The 18583-nt window shown below is 44.5% G+C and overlaps 1 protein-coding gene across 2 annotated transcripts in view; it reads left to right on the forward strand.

The window, feature by feature from the left end:
- The window catches only part of tbc1d9b (TBC1 domain family member 9b), a 21935-nt gene extending 5982 nt beyond the window's left edge, over window positions 1-15953 (forward strand). The window contains exons 4-23 of one of the 2 annotated variants that reach the window (XM_008303833.1): window positions 395-626; window positions 1349-1607; window positions 2140-2347; window positions 3023-3220; window positions 3307-3453; window positions 3737-3887; window positions 4005-4219; window positions 4487-4604; window positions 4997-5199; window positions 5378-5460; window positions 5636-5765; window positions 6010-6108; window positions 6208-6276; window positions 6437-6677; window positions 6785-6850; window positions 13241-13309; window positions 14379-14432; window positions 14597-14641; window positions 15144-15235; window positions 15308-15953. In XM_008303833.1, coding sequence (XP_008302055.1) covers window positions 395-626; window positions 1349-1607; window positions 2140-2347; window positions 3023-3220; window positions 3307-3453; window positions 3737-3887; window positions 4005-4219; window positions 4487-4604; window positions 4997-5199; window positions 5378-5460; window positions 5636-5765; window positions 6010-6108; window positions 6208-6276; window positions 6437-6677; window positions 6785-6850; window positions 13241-13309; window positions 14379-14432; window positions 14597-14641; window positions 15144-15235; window positions 15308-15910 — 3282 coding nt within the window. In that variant the 3' untranslated portion in view covers window positions 15911-15953. The remainder of the gene's footprint in view (window positions 1-394; window positions 627-1348; window positions 1608-2139; window positions 2348-3022; window positions 3221-3306; window positions 3454-3736; window positions 3888-4004; window positions 4220-4486; window positions 4605-4996; window positions 5200-5377; window positions 5461-5635; window positions 5766-6009; window positions 6109-6207; window positions 6277-6436; window positions 6678-6784; window positions 6851-13240; window positions 13310-14378; window positions 14433-14596; window positions 14642-15143; window positions 15236-15307) is intronic. The other variant, XM_008303834.1, reaches the window with a different exon arrangement.
- Window positions 15954-18583: the final 2630 nt, after the last annotated feature.

An 18583-nucleotide genomic window follows, 5' to 3' on the forward strand; every position in this document is an offset into this window, starting at 1 on the left:
GCAGTAAACACTCAACTCCTGCAGTAAACAGTAAGCTCCTGCAGTAAACCGTAAACCCTGCATCTTTGTAAGTTAATATGTAGGTTTTTGACACTTGTTCCAACTACAAAAGCAGTTTATACGTCACATAATGTAATTCTGCTACCAGACTGCCACCATCGTCTCTGTTCAGCCTCTTCACGTGTCGGTAACCATCACAGCAACAAGTGTGATCAGGCGATTTAGCAAGAATCTGTGGAAGGCCGGTGCTTATTACCTGCTACACTGACTTCTGTTAGCTTTACATGTTTCTCTAACATAAATACCGTCATGTACCCTGCTGGCATGTCAACCACCCGCATACTGTCACGTTGTGGTTGCGTGTTCTCCTGTTGAGCGGTGTTCCTCCCTGCAGGGCATCATCGCAGAGGAGAACCGGCTGAAGCCGAGCAATGAGCAGGAGGAGGACAGCGGGAAGTTTCGGGAGGCGGAGCTAAAGATGAGGAGGCTGTTTGGGATGCCCGACGAGGAGAAGCTGGTGAATTATTACTCGTGCAGCTACTGGAAGGGCCGCGTGCCGCGGCAGGGCTGGCTCTACCTGTCCGTCAACCATCTGTGCTTCTACTCCTTCCTGCTGGGCAAAGAGGGTATGAGCAGCCAATCACAGGCCAGAGTTTAATGATGTCATCCACTGTGCATGTGATTCTGTTTGTTATGGTGTTAATATTCTGGTTATTGGTGCTTCTCAATATCCAATTTTTTGGCTATTCTTTACGTTAACATCCAGGTTATTGACACTTTAGTGCATTTATATCCAGCTTGGTGGTCATTCTTACTGCTAATATGCAGGTTATAGATCATTCTTCATATTAATGTCCAGGTTATTGATACTTCTTCCCCTAATATCCAGATTCTGCATACTTTAGTCCTTTATTATCCAGGTTATTGCCACTTTCTTATGTTAAAATACAGGCAATTGATATTTTTTACATTAATATTCAGGTTATTGATGCTTTCTTACGCTATTATTAATTTTATTGTTACTTTCTTACACTAATATCCAGGCTGTTGATATGCTTTTACGTTAATATGCGTATTGGTAATCACTCTGTTAGTCAGAATAACAGCTGCAGGTATCTTAAACCTCATTAATCTGAATGGTTGTGATGCTCATGTGAGGCTTAGACAGTGTGAACTGTAGATATCTGTGATGAGAAACACACCGAAGTAAAAGTAATTTGTCCTGAAGAATGACGATGTTGAGATCTGAAATGTTCTTTTAGACTGCGTGAGTCACGTATATCCGCAGCACAAATCCAGTCTGGATGTTGGTGTTAAAACAGCTGCCATAATGTCTCTCTGACCTCAGTGACCCTGGTGGTGCAGTGGACCGAGGTGACCCAGCTGGAGAAGAACGCCACGCTGCTGTTTCCAGAGAGCATTCGTGTGAGCACCCGTCACACCGAACATTTCTTCTCCATGTTTCTCAACATCAACGACACCTTCAAGCTGATGGAGCAACTCGCCAACATCGCAATGCGTCAGCTGCTCGACAACGAGGCGTTCGCCGCCGACCGCTCGCTGCCCAAACCCTGCAAGACGCTGAAGAATGTCTCAGTGCTGAAGAGGTCTCACTCCGTTCATAACCCTGAGTCTGACATCAGAGGGCATGAAGGGTCTCAGAGAGCTATTTCAGCTGAACTCATTATCAGAATATTGTCCAAATTGCAATATAGACACGTGTAGTATCCAATACAGGACACAGGTGCTGCAATCTTTTAGTAAAACGTGGCACAACACATTACAAATAAGGCTCTGTTGTGCTGCAGACACATCAGATTGTCCAGATGTAAGAAGACAGACAGCTAAACTCACGTCATCACTTTTACAATCGTCTTAATGGAAAAAAAATGACGAAAAAATACCATTCCAACTAAAATTGAGACTCATTTCTGTCAAGGTACAGGTTTGTTTGTGTATCATTCAGCCCTGACAAACAGACTGACATCAGCTCTGTGTCCACAGGGTGCTCGCCTTCAGTTTGTCCTCTGAAGCATCAGACTGGCTTTGTCTGTCTCTCAGTTTGTCCTTAGACATCACTTGTCTCTCAGTCTGGAGTCTGTGTTGTCATCCTGCCTGATCAGCTGTTTCGCTCTGCAGGGATTTGGACGCCCGGGCGAAGAACGAGCGGTACCGGGCCATGTTCCGGCTGACGCAGGACGAGCGGCTGGACGGACACACAGACTGCACGCTGTGGACGCCATTTGCCAAGATGCACGTGGTCGGCCAGCTGTTCATCTCCAACAACTACATCTGCTTCAACAGCAAAGAGGAGGATCTGTGTCAGCTCATCATTCCACTGAGAGAGGTACCACTGAACCGGGTCGGTCAGGCTGGTAGTTCAGGAAATAGATGGAGCCGGTGAGCAGTTCAGGAAATAGATTGCGCTGGACGGCGCTGGTGTGTGGTTCGGCTGTATGTGTGAAATTACAAAGGAAATATGAAATTAAAAGCTGCTGAATAAAATGTTCACAATTTGACCAAACCAGCAGCAAAACAAACATTAAAATGCTGTCAGTCAGGAGGTTTGATGAAAAGGAGGTAAGTTTGATTGAAGTAAAGAAAACTTTACTGAAACAACAGGAGAACCAGCTGAAGCTCCAGATACATTTGAAGATATGCAACAAAACGCTTTTAGTCAGACAGGTGTCGCCAAGTAAAAGTTCATCTTTGGGCAAATCATTCACAGAACAATATGCTGCACATTAGCCATGCTGTTGTTTATTTCTGCTTTTAAAAAAAAACAACCAAAAAACAACTAAACCTGCTGTAGTAATCTGCAACATAAAACAATACTGCGGTACATACTACATAATGCTACAAGTGTGCAGTACTTGCTTCATCCTACTATGAAATCCAGTACTGATTATGCAGTACATGCTGCATATTGCAGTAAAGTAGGTGGTTTTGAACATAGCCAAAGTATGCAGTTTGTAACACAGCCCTGGATTTCTAATTTTACCCATGATCCTCTGCTCCTTAGGTGTCCATTGTGGAGAAGGCGGACAGCAGCAGCGTCCTGCCATGTCCAGTCTCCATCAGCACCAAGAACAAGATGACCTTTTTGTTCGCCAACCTCAAAGACAGAGACTTCTTGGTCCAACGCATTTCTGACTTCCTGCAGCGGACGCCCGATAGCTCATGGGGCGACACCAGCCCGCTGTCTCTGATTGGACAGTCGGTACGTCAGTCACAGCTCAGACTGAGGGTCGGTTCCTCCTTCAATCCAGTCTCATTTCTCTTTTGTCTGATTGTTTGTGTCCTCAGGCGTCCTCCAGTGTCCCCTCGTCCTCGTCTGCGGGATCGGAGTCCGTCCACAAGGGCCGTCAGTACCACTCTGGTCTGCCGACAGCCAGCCAGGGTCTGCTGCAGCTGTACCACCAAGATGCCCTGGAGGACCTGGGACCCAAAGCTGTGAGTTCTACTCCCAGTAATACCAACTAGTTCTGGTAAAGTTATATGCTGAGAAGTTCTGGTACTGTTAGATACCAAGAACGTCTGTTTATGTTAGATACTGAGGAGTTCTGGTACTTTTGGATACTGAGCAGTTCTGGCACTGTTGATACCAAGCAGTTTAATACTGCAGAGTTCTGGTACTGTTAGATACCAAGCAGTTTAATACTGCAGAGTCTGGTACTGTTAGATACTGTGGAGTTCTGGTACTGCTGGATCAACAGATCTTTCTTCCCTCCTGCAGATGAAGGAGAAGATGAAGGAGGAGGCGTGGAACATCCATTTCTCAGAGTTTGGTCGAGGTGTCTGCATGTACCGAACCTCCAGAACCAGAGAACTGGTCTTGAACGGGATCCCTGAACGTCTACGAGGAGAACTGTGGCTGCTGTTCTCTGGTTATTGTTCACTCATTCATCACTTCATTCATTCATCTGTGAGGGTAGCTGTGGTTACAACTCCTGGTTCTTACTCTAACGTTTATGTATCCACCTGTTCTCCACCTGTCCATCCAGGAGCGCAGAACGAGATGGCGTCCCACCCTGGGTACTATGGCGACCTCGTGGAGCAGGCCATGGGGCTGTGTTCATTGGCCACAGAGGAGATTGAACGCGACCTTCACCGGTCCATGCCTGAACACCGAGCCTTCCAGAATGAGATGGGCATCGCTGCTCTTCGCCGTGTCCTCACTGCCTACGCCCACCGCAACCCGGGCATCGGATACTGCCAGGTAGGCTGGCTAAAGTAAAGTCAGGTGTTTATGCTGCTGCAGCAGCAGGTAACTGAAAAACTCTGCCTACAGCTGAATACGTGTCAGAATTAATAACAGTCTGTAGTGAAATGTTTAAAAACTGATGCATTGTCCGGAAGTAGTGGGCGGAGCTACAAGCCACAAATATGTGATATCAGGCAGTTAGGCCACACGCCTGCACCATAAGGACCAACGGAAACCCTGAATAAGTCTTCGTTTGACCTGAGTCGTTCTTTCCTTTACTAGGCGATGAACATCGTCACCTCTGTCCTGCTACTCTACTGCACCGAGGAAGAGGCCTTCTGGTTGCTGGTCGCACTGTGTGAGCGCATGCTGCCCGACTACTACAACACCAGGGTCGTAGGTCAGTACCACTTAGTCCTGATCAAGACCAGCTACGTACTAAGACAAGCGTTGTAAGTCTGTAAAACCAAAGTCCAGATCTGGACCTGGTCCATAACAAGACCTGGATCAGTAACAGGTCAAGGACCAGTAAGCTCAAGATCCACGACCAGTTTCAGAGTGGACAGTGTGCAGCAGTGAGAGACAGTTACGGACAGATTCAGGTGGATGTCAGGTAACTCAGGACCACCATCCTTCAAAACAGACAGAGGTCCAGAGAATCTGGTTCCTCCTGAAGTCCACTTAAGTCAGGGTGTGATATGTCTGTTTTCAGCCATGAATTTGATTCTGGTTTATTGAGTTACATTTAGTTAACTCAGGGTTTCAACCCTCGGGTTGTGTTTGTCCAAACAGGAGCTCTGGTGGATCAGGGGGTGTTTGAGGAGCTGACCAGGGCCTTCCTGCCCCTACTGTATGAACACATGCAGGAGCTGGGCGTCATCTCCACCATCAGCCTGTCCTGGTTCCTTACCCTCTTTCTGTCTGTGATGCCCTTCGACAGCGCCGTCCTACTGGTCGACTGCTTCTTCTACGAAGGCATTAAAGTCACCTTCCAGGTATCGACCCGCTGTCACTAGTTACTGAATGAGCACATACCAGCAGTCAGTGGTGGTCCACAGTGTTAGTGGAGCTCATGCCTGTCGGTCCAGGTGTGCTGTGATGTAACATCACATGGTCAGAGTCCTCCAGTTCTGATCTCTGACCTCCAGCACTGGTCTCTGAATCTGCCTGCAGGTGGCGCTGGCTGTCCTCCACGACAACATGGATGCTCTGCTGGCCTGCAGTGACGAAGGAGAAGCCATGACCATTCTGGGCAGGTAAGAATCCAGACTGGGTCCAGACTGAATTCAAACAGAGTCCAGACTGGGCTCAGACTGAGTTCAGGTAGAATCCAGACCAGGTCCAAACTGGGTTTAGATTAGACTTTTATAAAAGTGGACTTTAACTCACTGTGTTTTAGGCTTAATTACTGTAATCACACATGTATTGCAGGTACCTGGATAATGTTGTAAACAAACAGACAGTAGCTCCGCCCATCCCTCACCTGCATGCCCTGCTGACGAGCGGAGACGAACCCCCACCTGAGATCGATGTCTTCGACCTTATCAAGTCGTCTTACGAGGTCAGACTGATGTCAGTTACACAAGAATGTGATCGTACCTCAGTTTCTGAACCCCAAAAAGGCATATTTTATTTTTTGACTTTATTTTGCGGTGAGAAATGAAGGTTAACCTCCATCAGTCGCGTTTCGTGGTTCTATAAGGGAACCACCTTCAGTGTAGCATCATTCCAAATCCTGCAGCTCCCGTGTCTCCGTCTTCTTCTTAGCCTGTCTTTGTGATCATCTCTTCTTCTTCTCTGAGCAGAAGTTTGGCAGCCTGCGCTCCGATGTCATCGAGCAGATGAGGTTCAAGCAGAGGTTGAAAGTCATCCAGTCTTTGGAGGACACAGCCAAGAGGAGTGTGGTGGGTGGAGCTGGCATGCTGCAGGCTAACATGCTAAACAAGATGCTAACAAAGATGAAGTTTACAGGTGTGTGTGTGTGTGTGTGTGTGTGTGTGCAGGTAAGGGCGATGATGACGGAGTCGGCCTTCAGTATTGAGGAGCTGGAGGAGCTCTACTGTCTCTTTAAGGTCAGACATGTTTAACTCTGTTTTTCTCTGTCTCTTTACGGTCAGATGTTTCATTCAGAGTCCAATAGTTTTCTTTACTGTGTTTCCATGAAGCTGAGCTGGAGGTTCCAGTCCGCCATGTTTAACTCGGTCTGTCTCCGTCTCTCTGTCTCTGGTTCAGTCCAAACACATGACAAGCTGTTACTGGGGCTCCACTAGCTCTGCTGCAGAGCGCCATGATCCCAGCCTGCCGTACTTGGAGCAGTACCGCATCGACCCGGTCCAGTTTGCTCAGCTGTTCTCTGCACTCGCTCCCTGGACCTGTGGAGGCCACACATCCACACTGTCAGCCCGCCTCTTCAGACTCCTGGACCAGAACCAGGACGTGCTGGTCAACTTCAAGGAGTTCATCACCGGCCTGAGTTAGTCCAGATCCACATCCGAATCATGATTTAGATGCAGATGTAGATTCCGATCCAGATCTGGATCAGAACTGGTGTCCTCTCAGTGTGTGTTTGTGTGTCTGCAGGTGGGATGTATCACGGTGACATGACAGAGAAACTCAAGCTGCTCTACAAGCTTCACCTCCCTCCAGGTAACGTCCCACAGCCCACTTGTTTCTCCAAACCTGGACGCCAGGTTCAGCCTGACCTCCAGCAATCCTTGCAGACTTTACCTGTCACGCTGAAACAAAAACATGTTACCATGGAGACTGATTCTGTGCAGGTCGCCTGTGGGACTAGCCTCCTCATGTTGTGGTTTGACTGATTTGTTGTTGTTGACGTGAGTAGAAACAGCTGATGAAATTCAATGTTATTTTTTAATTAAGTTAGAGATAAAGGCAATTTATTAAGCCCTATCTACGGTCTGCATCAGCAAACAGCGATGTGTAATATCACTTCAATGTCCAGTAATTGTAAACTGTATCACCTGACAGTAATGTGCCTACTTATAAGTTAGACAGGGGAGTATTTCCTCTGATTAACAATCAAAAACAAATCCTTTAGGATGACTATGTTGACAGGCCAAGATGGAAAAGGAACCAGGATCAGTTAGCAAATAAAAATGAAATACAGTTGCAGCATTAATCAGGAGGAAAAGAAAGAGCCATAGTGCCACTAATCAGAGGTGTGGTGGTCATCCTTCTAAAATGATTCCACTGTGTCAGCTCAGACAATGTGAAGGACACTTCATAACGTCAAACTCTATGAATGCAGGACCAAAAACAAAAAGCCCTTGTTGTTCAGAAGAAAACTTCCAGATGAAAATTTGCTGTCTGATGAGACAAAAGGACTCAGATGGAGTCCAGCATGTTTGGTGAGACCCTGACCAGGACCACCACAGTGGATGCATGGTCCTGACAGTGAAGCACGGAGGTGGACGTGTGATGATATGAGGCTGCATGAGAGCAGAAGGTGTTGAGGAGATGATATTTATAGATGCATCATGAATGTTTGTGGATGAACCAAAATACTGGCTGAAAAGATGAACAAGCTGCAAAGTTTGAAGCAGAGGAATATTCCAGGATGAGAACCTTCCAAGGAACAAAGTCAGACAGTAGTTTCTACACAAGAACAAAGTGAAAACTACGACCTGGAAGACTGTGTTTACTGACTTGAGTTCAAATCCTTTGGGTTATTTTAAAGAGAAAGGTAAAGCAGCACAACCTCTCCAATGAAAATTACAGAAATGAGTGGACTGAGGATTGAGTCTGTCATCAAAAGTAAAGGTGGACGAAGAAGTATTGAAGAAATCAAAGACTAGAATCTCAGACTGACTTTGTTTGCATTGAGTTCCNCAATGTGGGCCACAAAGTGAAACTCAATGCACCCAAAGTGAATCCAGCTGTGATCACTGAAACTAAACTGTGTCATCTGTGATTTCCAGTCAGCCTGACTGCATGGACATGGCTCTAAAATGGGCTAAGAACTGCAGAACCGTTTCAGTTTTGGAGCTGTGTCATTCACCATGTCTGTGATTAATAGCACATCTTTTGCTCCAGACACCCTCTACCCCTGGTGTCACTCATTATTCCATTACCACTGTTATTCATAATTATTACAATCTCTATGGACGGAGGACAAGAAAAGAAATTGCTGTTTAGAACAAAACGTCCAGAAGTAATGTTGATAAAAAAACATGAAAAGTAGCTAAAGAAAATATATTTGTTAGGCTTGAATGGAGTCCAGAATGTTTTGTTCCTCTCTTGGTCAGGACGACCACAGTGGATCAATAGTCCTGACAGTGAAGCAAGGAGGTGGGAGTGTGATGATATGAGGCTGCATGAGTGTAAACGGTGTTGAAGAGATGACATTTATAGATGTACCATGAATGTTTGTGGATGAACCAACATACTGGCTGACAGCATGACTCCCAGTCTGCAGAAGTTTGGTAGAAGAGCAATATTCCACCACGAGAACCATCCAAAGAACAAAGTCAGACAGTAGTTTCTGCACAAGAACAAAGTGAAAACTACGACCTGGAAGACTGTGTTTCCTGACTTGAATTCAAATCCTTTGGGTTATTTTAAAGAGAAAGGTAAAGCAACACAACCTCTCCAACGGAAATTACAGAAATGAGTGGACTGAGGATTGAGTCTGTCATCAATAATAAAAGTGGACGAAGAAGTATTGAAGAAATCAAAGACTAGAATCTCAGACTGACTTTGTTTGCATTGAGTTCCTGCTGTGGGACCTGTGTTTTTAATAGAGTGACTCCAAACTGGTACTTTGTGATCTGACATGAGAGCAAATACTCTACTGTTCTATTTAGAAGTAATCTGATTACTGTGAGGAGATACAGTTTAGAGTAATTAGATACTTAAGCGATCTACTGCGGTGTCTTTTTCTTATGAGTTTGCTCATCACGGTCTGGCATGGCATGGCACAGTTCTGATAGTTTCAGCTCTCTAAATATTTCTATGCAGTGGCGGCTGGTGAAGATGTTTGGTGGGGAGTACAGTCTGCAAATGACCTTTTATTTTAAATCAGAAATGAGAACATGACTAACATCAGGCACAAATATTTACAGGAATGCAAATATTCTACCTTTGGAGGATGTTCTCATCATAATCTAATTTAACATCATCAAGACTTTCCAGAAATACATTTCAAAACCATTCATCAAACGTTCATCAGTATTTACAGGATCTGTACAAACTCAAACACACAGCAGAACTAATGAATAAAACACTATTCAGGGCTCCAGACTAACTTTTCACTGGTAGCACCACTACGACCCACTTTCTCATTTTGCTGCACCTGGTCAAAGGCAAAACATATGACTTGCTGAACATTTTCTTATCGATAGATGCTATGATTTACTGATGCTCCCTAAACGCCCCACATTGCAGTAGTGATGGGAAGTTTGGCTCTTTTCAAGGAGCCGGCTCTTGTGGCACGGCTCCCAAAGAAGAGCCGGCTCTTTTGGCTCCCAAACAGCTCCTAATTTATTATCATCTGTAGCCTCGTATTTTAGCCTAACTTGGCAAATCTGAATGCTTTGTGCGTTGATAAACCCTTTTGAATTTAGTGTTTTTATGAGAAGCCTTGTAATGGCATGATTAGGTTCATTTTGCTTACTCTGATTGTAGGTGTGCGGTTTTCTTTTTTATCAGACAATGAGTATGTTTACGTAGGAGCTGTTTTCACCTTTTTGACATGTTTTGACTGACGCTTCAGTCTTTGTCAGAAACGTCACTGATGTATGTGGTGACGTGTCTTTATCAGCTGGTGGTTTCCTGGAGGAGGTGTGACCCGCTGAGCAAATCTGATAGATTGCCAGGCAGGTCACATCTCCTCCAGGAAACCACCATCTGATAAAGACACGTCACCACAGATGTCAGTGAAGTTTCTGAGAAAGACTGAAGTGTCGGTCGAAACATGTCAAAAAGGTGAAAACAGCTCCTTCGTAAATATACTCATTGTCTGATAAAAAAGAAAACCGTATACCTAAGCCGTATGAGGGCCTAATTTTGTGTATTTTTATGTCACAAGAGCAGGCATTCTTACTTTTGTTTAATATTTTAATCAAACTTTCAATCTCAACTCAACATGAAAACCAATGAACAAAACACTGCAAACAAACCCACAGAACAGAACCAGAACAGAACCAGAACAGAAACAGTTCAAACACCAAACAGTGTATCCTTAGTGCAGGTTTGCATTCAAAAAAATTAACTGTCTCAGCTTGGCTGGGCTGATTTCTCCTCTCGGTTATTATCGGCCCTGTTTCTGAGAAGACTCTCTCAGAGGGAACAGATGTTGCCTCCCCTCCATCACCTTCACCAGGTGGGAAAGACTGAGGCCTCGGCCCGCCACCAGCTCAGTGGGTCTTCTGCTCTTTGGATGAGGGGCTCCTCAAGATAGCATCGCATCTCCAGTATAACATCAGTTGTGGCACTAAATCCTCACATGTGATTGGCCACAAGGCCGCCATGCTGCCAATCAAAACAAAGTTCTGCCATGAGCTGAGCTGAGCCACTGAGCATCAAAAAAAGAAACAAAAGTTGGGAGCCGGCTCTCACTCGATGGGAGTTGGCTCTTCTGATTCACTGAAAAGCATCGGATCTTAGAGACGATGCTTTTGGGCATGACACATCACTACATAGCAGGCTGTGGTAGCTGCTATTGGTGGCTGTGATGCGCTCTGATGGGTGTGCGACCAGAAACGACTTTAAAAATAATCAACTAGGTTGTTTTCATGTCAGATTTGTCTGAGGTTAAACTCAGTTACATGTATTCTACACATGGTCTTTGCTACGAGCAGAAAACCGCTCTGTTTTTCATGAGAAGGCCGCATCTTTAAGCGTAAATACCGCAGTACACTGAAGTTATAAAAATACTACTTACCACCACTGCGGTTTACAGCGACACTAATACAGCTCCATGATCATCATGCTCATCAGTTCACACACTCTCAAAAAAAAGGTTGCAAATGCAGTCTGGAGCCCTGCTATTGGAACAAAATGGTCTCTTCTCTCTTTCTGCACTGCAAACTTCTCTTTTACTTTTCGGCTGAAGTCACTCATGGACTCATGCACGACTGTGTCTCATGCCTTGGAACCAAAAGACCACCTTTGGGGTATTTTAAAGAGAAGGGCAGAAAAACACAAGCCCTCCAGCAAAGAGCAGCTAAAATAAATCGTCTGTGAAGAATGTCAGAACATGTGTGCAGAAATTTATGGACTCTGGAATCCTCCAAGCTGAGGAGGATCGAGTCTGCAATTAGTAATCAATCAATAAAGGTGGCTTGATGGTGGAACCCAGCATGTACAGTATGTCACAAAAGTGAGTACAACCCCCACATATCTGCAAATATTTTATTATATCTGTTCGTGGGACAACACTGAAGGAATGGCACTGTGCTACAATGTAAAGCAGTCAGTGTGCAGCTTGTATAACTGTGTAAATTTACTGTCCCCTCAGCTGCCCCGACATGTGCCACCATCAGACTAGTCCTGCTGACATTTTACCTTTTCAGAAGTTAGACTGGTCCTGTATGTGTCCAGACATTAGACGGGTCCTATTTGTTTTGTCCAGATGCTACACTGGTCCTTTANAAATATTTACAGGAATGCAAATATTCTACCTTTGGAGGATGTTCTCATCATAATCTAATTTAACATCATCAAGACTTTCCAGAAATACATTTCAAAACCTTTCATCAAACATTCATCAATATTTACAGGATCTGTACAAACTCAAACACACAACAGAAATAATGAAAAAAACACTATTCAGGTCTCCAGATTAACTCGCTATGATTTACTGATGCTCCCTGAACGTCCCACACAGCAGGCTGTGGTGGATGCTGTTGGTGGCTGTGATGCGCTCTGTTGGGTGTGCGGCCAGAAATGACTTTAAAAATAATAAACTAGGGCGATCTCATGTCAGAGTTGTCTGAGGTTAAACCCAGTTACATGTATTCTACACATGGTCTTTGCAAAAAACCAAAAAGTGTTTCACAAGAACACACCATATTTAAAAGCAAAAACACAACAACACAAAAAAGATAAAAAAACAACACACAACAACACCGGGGTACACACAACAGCCCCCTGCCCCGGACACAGACACAAAAACACAGCCACAAAAACAACACGCACAACAGCACACACTCTCAAAAAAAAAAGGTTCCAAATGCAGTCTGGAGCCCTGCCATTGGAACAAAATGGTCTCTTCTCTCTTTCTGCTCTGCAAACTTCTCTTTTACTTTTTGGTTGAAGCCACTCATCTCTGTGAGCAGCCTTTTCTCCATTGGCACCATGCATTACGCCATCACGACAGTAGCTGTCTACGGCAAGCCCTTTTAACATTTAATAGCTAGTCTGGATATGTAATACAGATATCCGCAATTCAATTCCTCCTAGTCAAAATGAACATTTCGGATATCCACAATGACATTATTCCTATCCACAGGTGTAATTACAGATATCCAAAACGTAATTCCTCATAGGACGAATCACGTCACTTTCCCCATTGATGTGTTCGGGCTTTCTCATTACAGATATCTTTAATTCAATTGTGGATAGCCGCAGTGTGAGAAGTGGATATCTGCAACTAAATTATAACTATTCATAATTCCATTCTGAGATATCTACAATTTCATTCTGACTAGTGACAATTCCAAGTGAAGACATCTTCAACTCCCCTCCATTAAAGACATCTGTAATGGCATCTTTAATTACATTTTAACTAGTCAAAAAGACGTTATAGATGTCTTGGACTGGAATTGCATCTAGTCAGAATGAAATTGTAGATATCTCAAACTAGATTTATGGATAGTCATAATTTAGTTGCAGATATCTGTTATCAAGTTATAGATATCTTTAAATGAATTGTGGTTAACAATATCTCAAATTCTCGATATCTCTAACTTTCAGCTGTTGTCTGCTTCTCTGACTTTCAATACAACAGCCGTTCTTTCTTTCTGTTTTGTTTTAAAAAAACGAATGAATGTTTTTGTGTTTGTTTGCTTGTCGTAGCTCTGTGCCCTGAGGAGGCGGAGTCTGCTCTGGAGGCCGCCCACTTCTTCACTGAGGACGAACCACGAGGTGACCACACTCACAGATGAACAGTGTTTTCAGCTCAGAGCTATAGTTAGACAGCAGCTCTCTTGACTGACGCATTTTCAGAGAAATGCTTCTGCGCTGGCAATTATTAGAAAAGTAAATGATGCACTGTCTACTTTCAGGTTTAGTATATCCACAGCATGATGTCAGATGTTATCAGGGACACTTGTGTCTGATTCACCATCTGAACGCTGAGCATGAAGAAGAAATGTCTTCTGAGCAGCGTGACTCAGAGTCATTTGGTTTTACAAATTGTAAGAAACCTGGAATCAACAACATTTTTCCAAGTGTCCACAGACGTGACCAACATTGGAAAAAAATGGAGACTCCACCTACTATAGATATTTAACTATTTACATTTTTACAGCCTCTAAAAACCTTTTCACACTAATTTGACTGTCAGCTGTTGAAAGACGTTTCACCATGCTGAATGGATCTTCCAACAACTTGCTCCTCTATTTACCATTTTTGAGCCGTGCTGCATTTATTTTCTTGATTGGGTATGTTTTATATTCCCGGTAGTCCATCGTGTCGTCTCCTCTCTGCTCTGTAGACACACTGCCTTATAGTCAGTGTTGGTCACAGCTGAGCCCGTGGTGGAGAATCCGTTGTGCTGAGGAGGGAAGAACTTTATGGTTCATTCAAGGGCTGTTGGAAAGTTGAAAATTTGATTCTGTCAGCCTGATAAATGGTGTACTTTTCTAAACATGTTTTCTAAAATGTCTTTCACACTTGCCGGTAGGTCAGAGAGTTAATTCAAAGCGTTTGGTGTCTTAACTGTTCAGCTGATGAGGAACACTCAGACAAACACCTTCATACAAACTGCTTGATTTGCATGAACAAATCTTATACTAACAAATCTAATTCTTCTTCATCATCTTCTTCTTCTTCTGCTTCTTTTGCTGATGCTGCGGCTTCTTGTTCTGCTTCCTCTTTTGCTTCTTCATCTTCTTCTTCTTCTTGATCTTTGGTTTCTTCTGCTTCCTCTCCTTCCACTGCTTCCTCTTCCTCTCCTATGCTGCTTCTTCTTTCTCATGTGATGTTTCTCCAGAATCTTCCTTCCTGTCTGATCTGGACACTTTGCAGCAGCACGAGGTGACACCAGGTTTGTGTCTTTCCAGTTTAAGGAAGCTCAGATGAGATTTTATTCTGGCCACTGACTGTTCTATTGCAGTCAGCCGACACGTAGTTTGTTACGTCACATAAAGATTTTACCCTCTGCTACAGTCATTGTGGTGATGATGATGGTGATCTTCTCTCCATGAACAGGTGAGGACGAGAAGGATGGAGGAGGAGACAATGAGGAGAAGAAAGGTAAATGCTCCACCTCCTGCTGAAAATAGAAATTAAAAATCCCTCCACAGTGACTCAAACTTTGTCCAACCAAACCTTCCCAGCATCACCTGGAGGAAAACACCAAGATGCTCAGCTCTCCATCCCATGGCTGCAGTTACCAGAGTGTTTTATTATTGTCCAGTAATCTGTTGACTGTTTTCTGGATTCATTGTTTAATTGTTTGGTCTATTAAAAGCCAACAAGACTTAAAACTTCTCTAAAATGGCAAAAAATTATCCAGCATGTACGAAAAGCAAAGACCAAGACCCTCAGCCCTCCGTACGCTCAGCTAACCTGCTGCCACAAGGAAACAGCTCTGGTCTGCTACGACTTCTGCAGCATCAGCAGAAACTACACACAGGCTCACACATGGAAACACACACACACCTCTGACATGAAACCCTTGTTGCTCTCAGAGACTTTAGCTGCCTGACTTCAGTCTTTAAAGCAGAAACAACGTGTGATTCTGCTTCTCTTTCAGAGGTGAAAGACTACAAATACTACCTGAGGATGTGGGCCAAAGAGAAGGAGCCCAAGAGAGAGACCATCAAGGATCTGCCCAGGATGAACCAGGTGAGTCGCGCTGCAGGTGAATGTGAGTGTGTGTGTGTGTGTGTGTGTTAACCCGTCTGTGTTTGTGTGCAGGAGCAGTTCATTGAGCTGTGTAAGACTCTGTACAACATGTTCAGCGAGGAGCCTCTGGAGCAGCAGCTGTACCACTCCATCGCCACCGTGGCCAGCCTGCTGCTGCGCATCGGAGAGGTCGGCAAGAAGTTCAACAACGGCGGCAAGAAGACTGATATCGCTGCTCAGGCCCCGCCCATCAACCCTCAGGGAGAGGAGGGGCCTGGTGAGGGGCTGTCGGGTGAGTCTCAGGTGTGCCAGGCTCTGGCCGACGCCCAGCTGGAGCCGGCCGCTCCACAGACGCCCGACGACGAAACCAAAGACGACACATCTGTGTCGTCGTACTCGGTAGTGAGCTCAGGCTCGCTGCAGTGTGAGGACATCGCCGACGACACCGTGCTGATTGGCGGCGGCGAGCAGAGGCGTGGCAGCGTGCTGGATGTCGATTGGTCCATCACCTTCGAGCAGGTTCTGGCGTCAATGTTGACCGAGCCGCCGCTTGTCGACTATTTTGAGAAAAAGAGGGACATCCAGGCCAAGATGGCAGCCTGTAAGGCTCAGCGAGCAGTGGAGCGTCAGACAAGCTCCACCTCCGATCACGAACTCACTCAGCATTCCACCTGATCACCTGACTCCTCTGTACCCGGATCATCTGGTCACCTGACTCACCTGTACCCGGATCATCTGGTCACCTGACTCACCTGTACCTGGATCATCTGGTCACCTGTCCTCGTGTCTGGTTTCAGCCTTTGCTCAGGTCAGCTGGGACCAACACAGAGAACTGATCAGCTGATCTGATAATGTGATTTGTGATGTTGAATTCTGAATGGATCGTTCCTGACGATGACACCGTGCAGAGGTGGAGGGAAGAAACATGTCACCATTCTGACTATTGTGAAGTCACCAACTAACCTTTTGACGTCACAGACCAACCCATGACATGACAGACTAACCTGTAATATCACAAACAGTCTGACGTCTTCAGCTTTTTAATCAACTTTCTTGTCATTAAGCGTTGATGTTTTAATTTTTAGATTTTATTGAAGAGCCTTCAGTTGAGAGGAGACACTCTGATGAACACTGAGCTAATTGATGAGATGATTGATTATGAATCAAGCCCTGATAACACTCAACACCTGCTGCTGGTGTTTGACAGGAAAAAAACATTTCTAGAAGGAGATTCTTCATTAGATCTATAAGCGGTAAATCTGACCAAACGCTGAAGGTCCCATGTGGTGAAAATCCACTTTCATTGTGTTAAAGCTGTTTAGAAATTAAGATGCTTATTTTCGCAGCCCCCTCACAGCTATTTAGCGTCACAGCTTTATAAACCAGTAAGAATCTGACCCAGGTGCTACCTCACAGCCATCCGATCAATAGTGGTTCAACTCCGCCCGCTCACTGCTTCCAGGTGAACGATTCAGAAAGAGCAGCTGCCTCAAAGTCCAATTTATTTTGCTTTCGAGAGCTGCTTCTGTTAACTTTATAAAGTCTGAGCCCTGAGTAAAGCTTGGCTGCAAGAGTGAGAACAAAAGTCTTCATGCATCCCTTCGCTGGAGGAACTGAGCACCCAGTGGATTACGGTTATTACTGATAGAAATGTCACTACAACAACAGTGTTAGCAAGCTGTGTGGCTAATGTGGCTAGCATTAGCATTAGTCACACTAAATAGGAAAATCATGAGCTTTGACGGTGTGCCCACCAGTCAGAGCTCTGTGGAGACTGTAACACTGAGGGACATTCAGAGATGGAGGAAACTTTAAGTTAAACCAGTAAACGAGGCCTGGGTGGGTCACTGTGTCCTCATGTCACCTGTTCAACCCTTAACTCAGCTGCTGTTTACATCCGTTCGCTTCTCTCCTGCTCTCTGTGCTCATATAAACTGTATTTTAATACAACTGAATTCAAAATAATGCTGTTCTCATTTACAGATTCTTCTTTTGTCAGACAGCAGAGCAAGTATGAAGTAGACACTGAATCACAGCATATTAAGACTACATGTTAACCAACAGTCACTTTATGTCCAGGGTGTTTCTCTGCAGCAAAAATACTGGTCTGATAACCTTCATGTTGTAGTTTTTTTTTAAAAAACTGCTGTGCTGAGAATTCACAGGTATTTCCATGTACAATGATCCTCAGAGAGAAAGTTAGAAGATCCTGCTCCCACACACCTGTTCAATCAGAGAGCCTTGTTCCTGAAGGGGGCGGAGCCAGCTGCAGCAGCAACATTTAAAGTGACAGACGCTGAAAAAGCCTGTTTCAAACAGGATTCAGCAGGAGGCAAACGGTCATGAAATCAGCCATTTCCAAGCTGAAACACCTGCAGACTCATTCTGAGGAGACTTTAACGTGATGAGAAGAGGATCAGTGTGGGAGCAGTGATCGGTGGGGTGGAGTTCACTCATCTGTTGCTGAGCCTGTGCAGAACCAAATGGACGGATGAGCAGGTGCAACGTCCAGTGATGCACCTAAAACACCTGGAACACTTCAGACCTGCAGCTCAGTAACAGATTAAATGCATTAAAACAGTTTACTGATATCACCACAATAACAAACTGTAAATACGTTCATTTACACAAACGCTTTGTTTGGTTTTAAGAAAATCACAGTTCAGTTCAACGAAAATGAGCTAAACGTGTTCAGTGTTAACGTTTGTTCAGGTGCGATCACCTGGCGACTCTTGTTTTGAAGCCTTGTTTGTTTTCCTGTTGCCTGCTTCTGATGACATCACATCTGTTTACTTCCTGTTGACGCTGATGTCACTGTGTTTATTCACCAACCTGCTTTTAAATCCATCATATTGATCAGTTATGGATCTGTACTCTGTTGTTCTAATAAATCCTGGAGGAAATCTGCGTCTGTCTCTGTTTAACACGTCCGCTGTGTTCGATGTCGTATGGTTTTAGTGTCTCGTGATGTTCTGTGTGTTTAAAACAGAAGCAACAGAATCTGACCTCAAACCTCAGAACAGATAAAACACGTGCTTGTTTCTGATCAGTGTTTGTGGTCGTTGAAGCCACAGACTTTGCAGATGTGAGATAAAGCAGCTTGTTAAGAATCACTGAAGACGGTTTGTGAACACATGCTCAGTTCACAGGTTTATTCTGATGTGTCCTTTTTAATTGATCCGGATACTGTGATTACTGGATAATCAAATAATCCAATCATCTGGAGGATTTGGTCATTGTGTTTGCTGTTGTGTGTTACTTCTGATGTAATGTCATGTCGTGTTTGTTAGAATTCATGTCTTGGTCTCTTTGTGTTTGAGTCTTTGTGGTTGTTTTGTGTCTCTTTGT

Source organism: Stegastes partitus, unplaced genomic scaffold, assembly GCF_000690725.1.
Source record: "Stegastes partitus isolate 25-593 unplaced genomic scaffold, Stegastes_partitus-1.0.2 Scaffold2077, whole genome shotgun sequence".
In the NCBI taxonomy this organism is placed as follows: Eukaryota; Metazoa; Chordata; class Actinopteri; family Pomacentridae; genus Stegastes; species Stegastes partitus.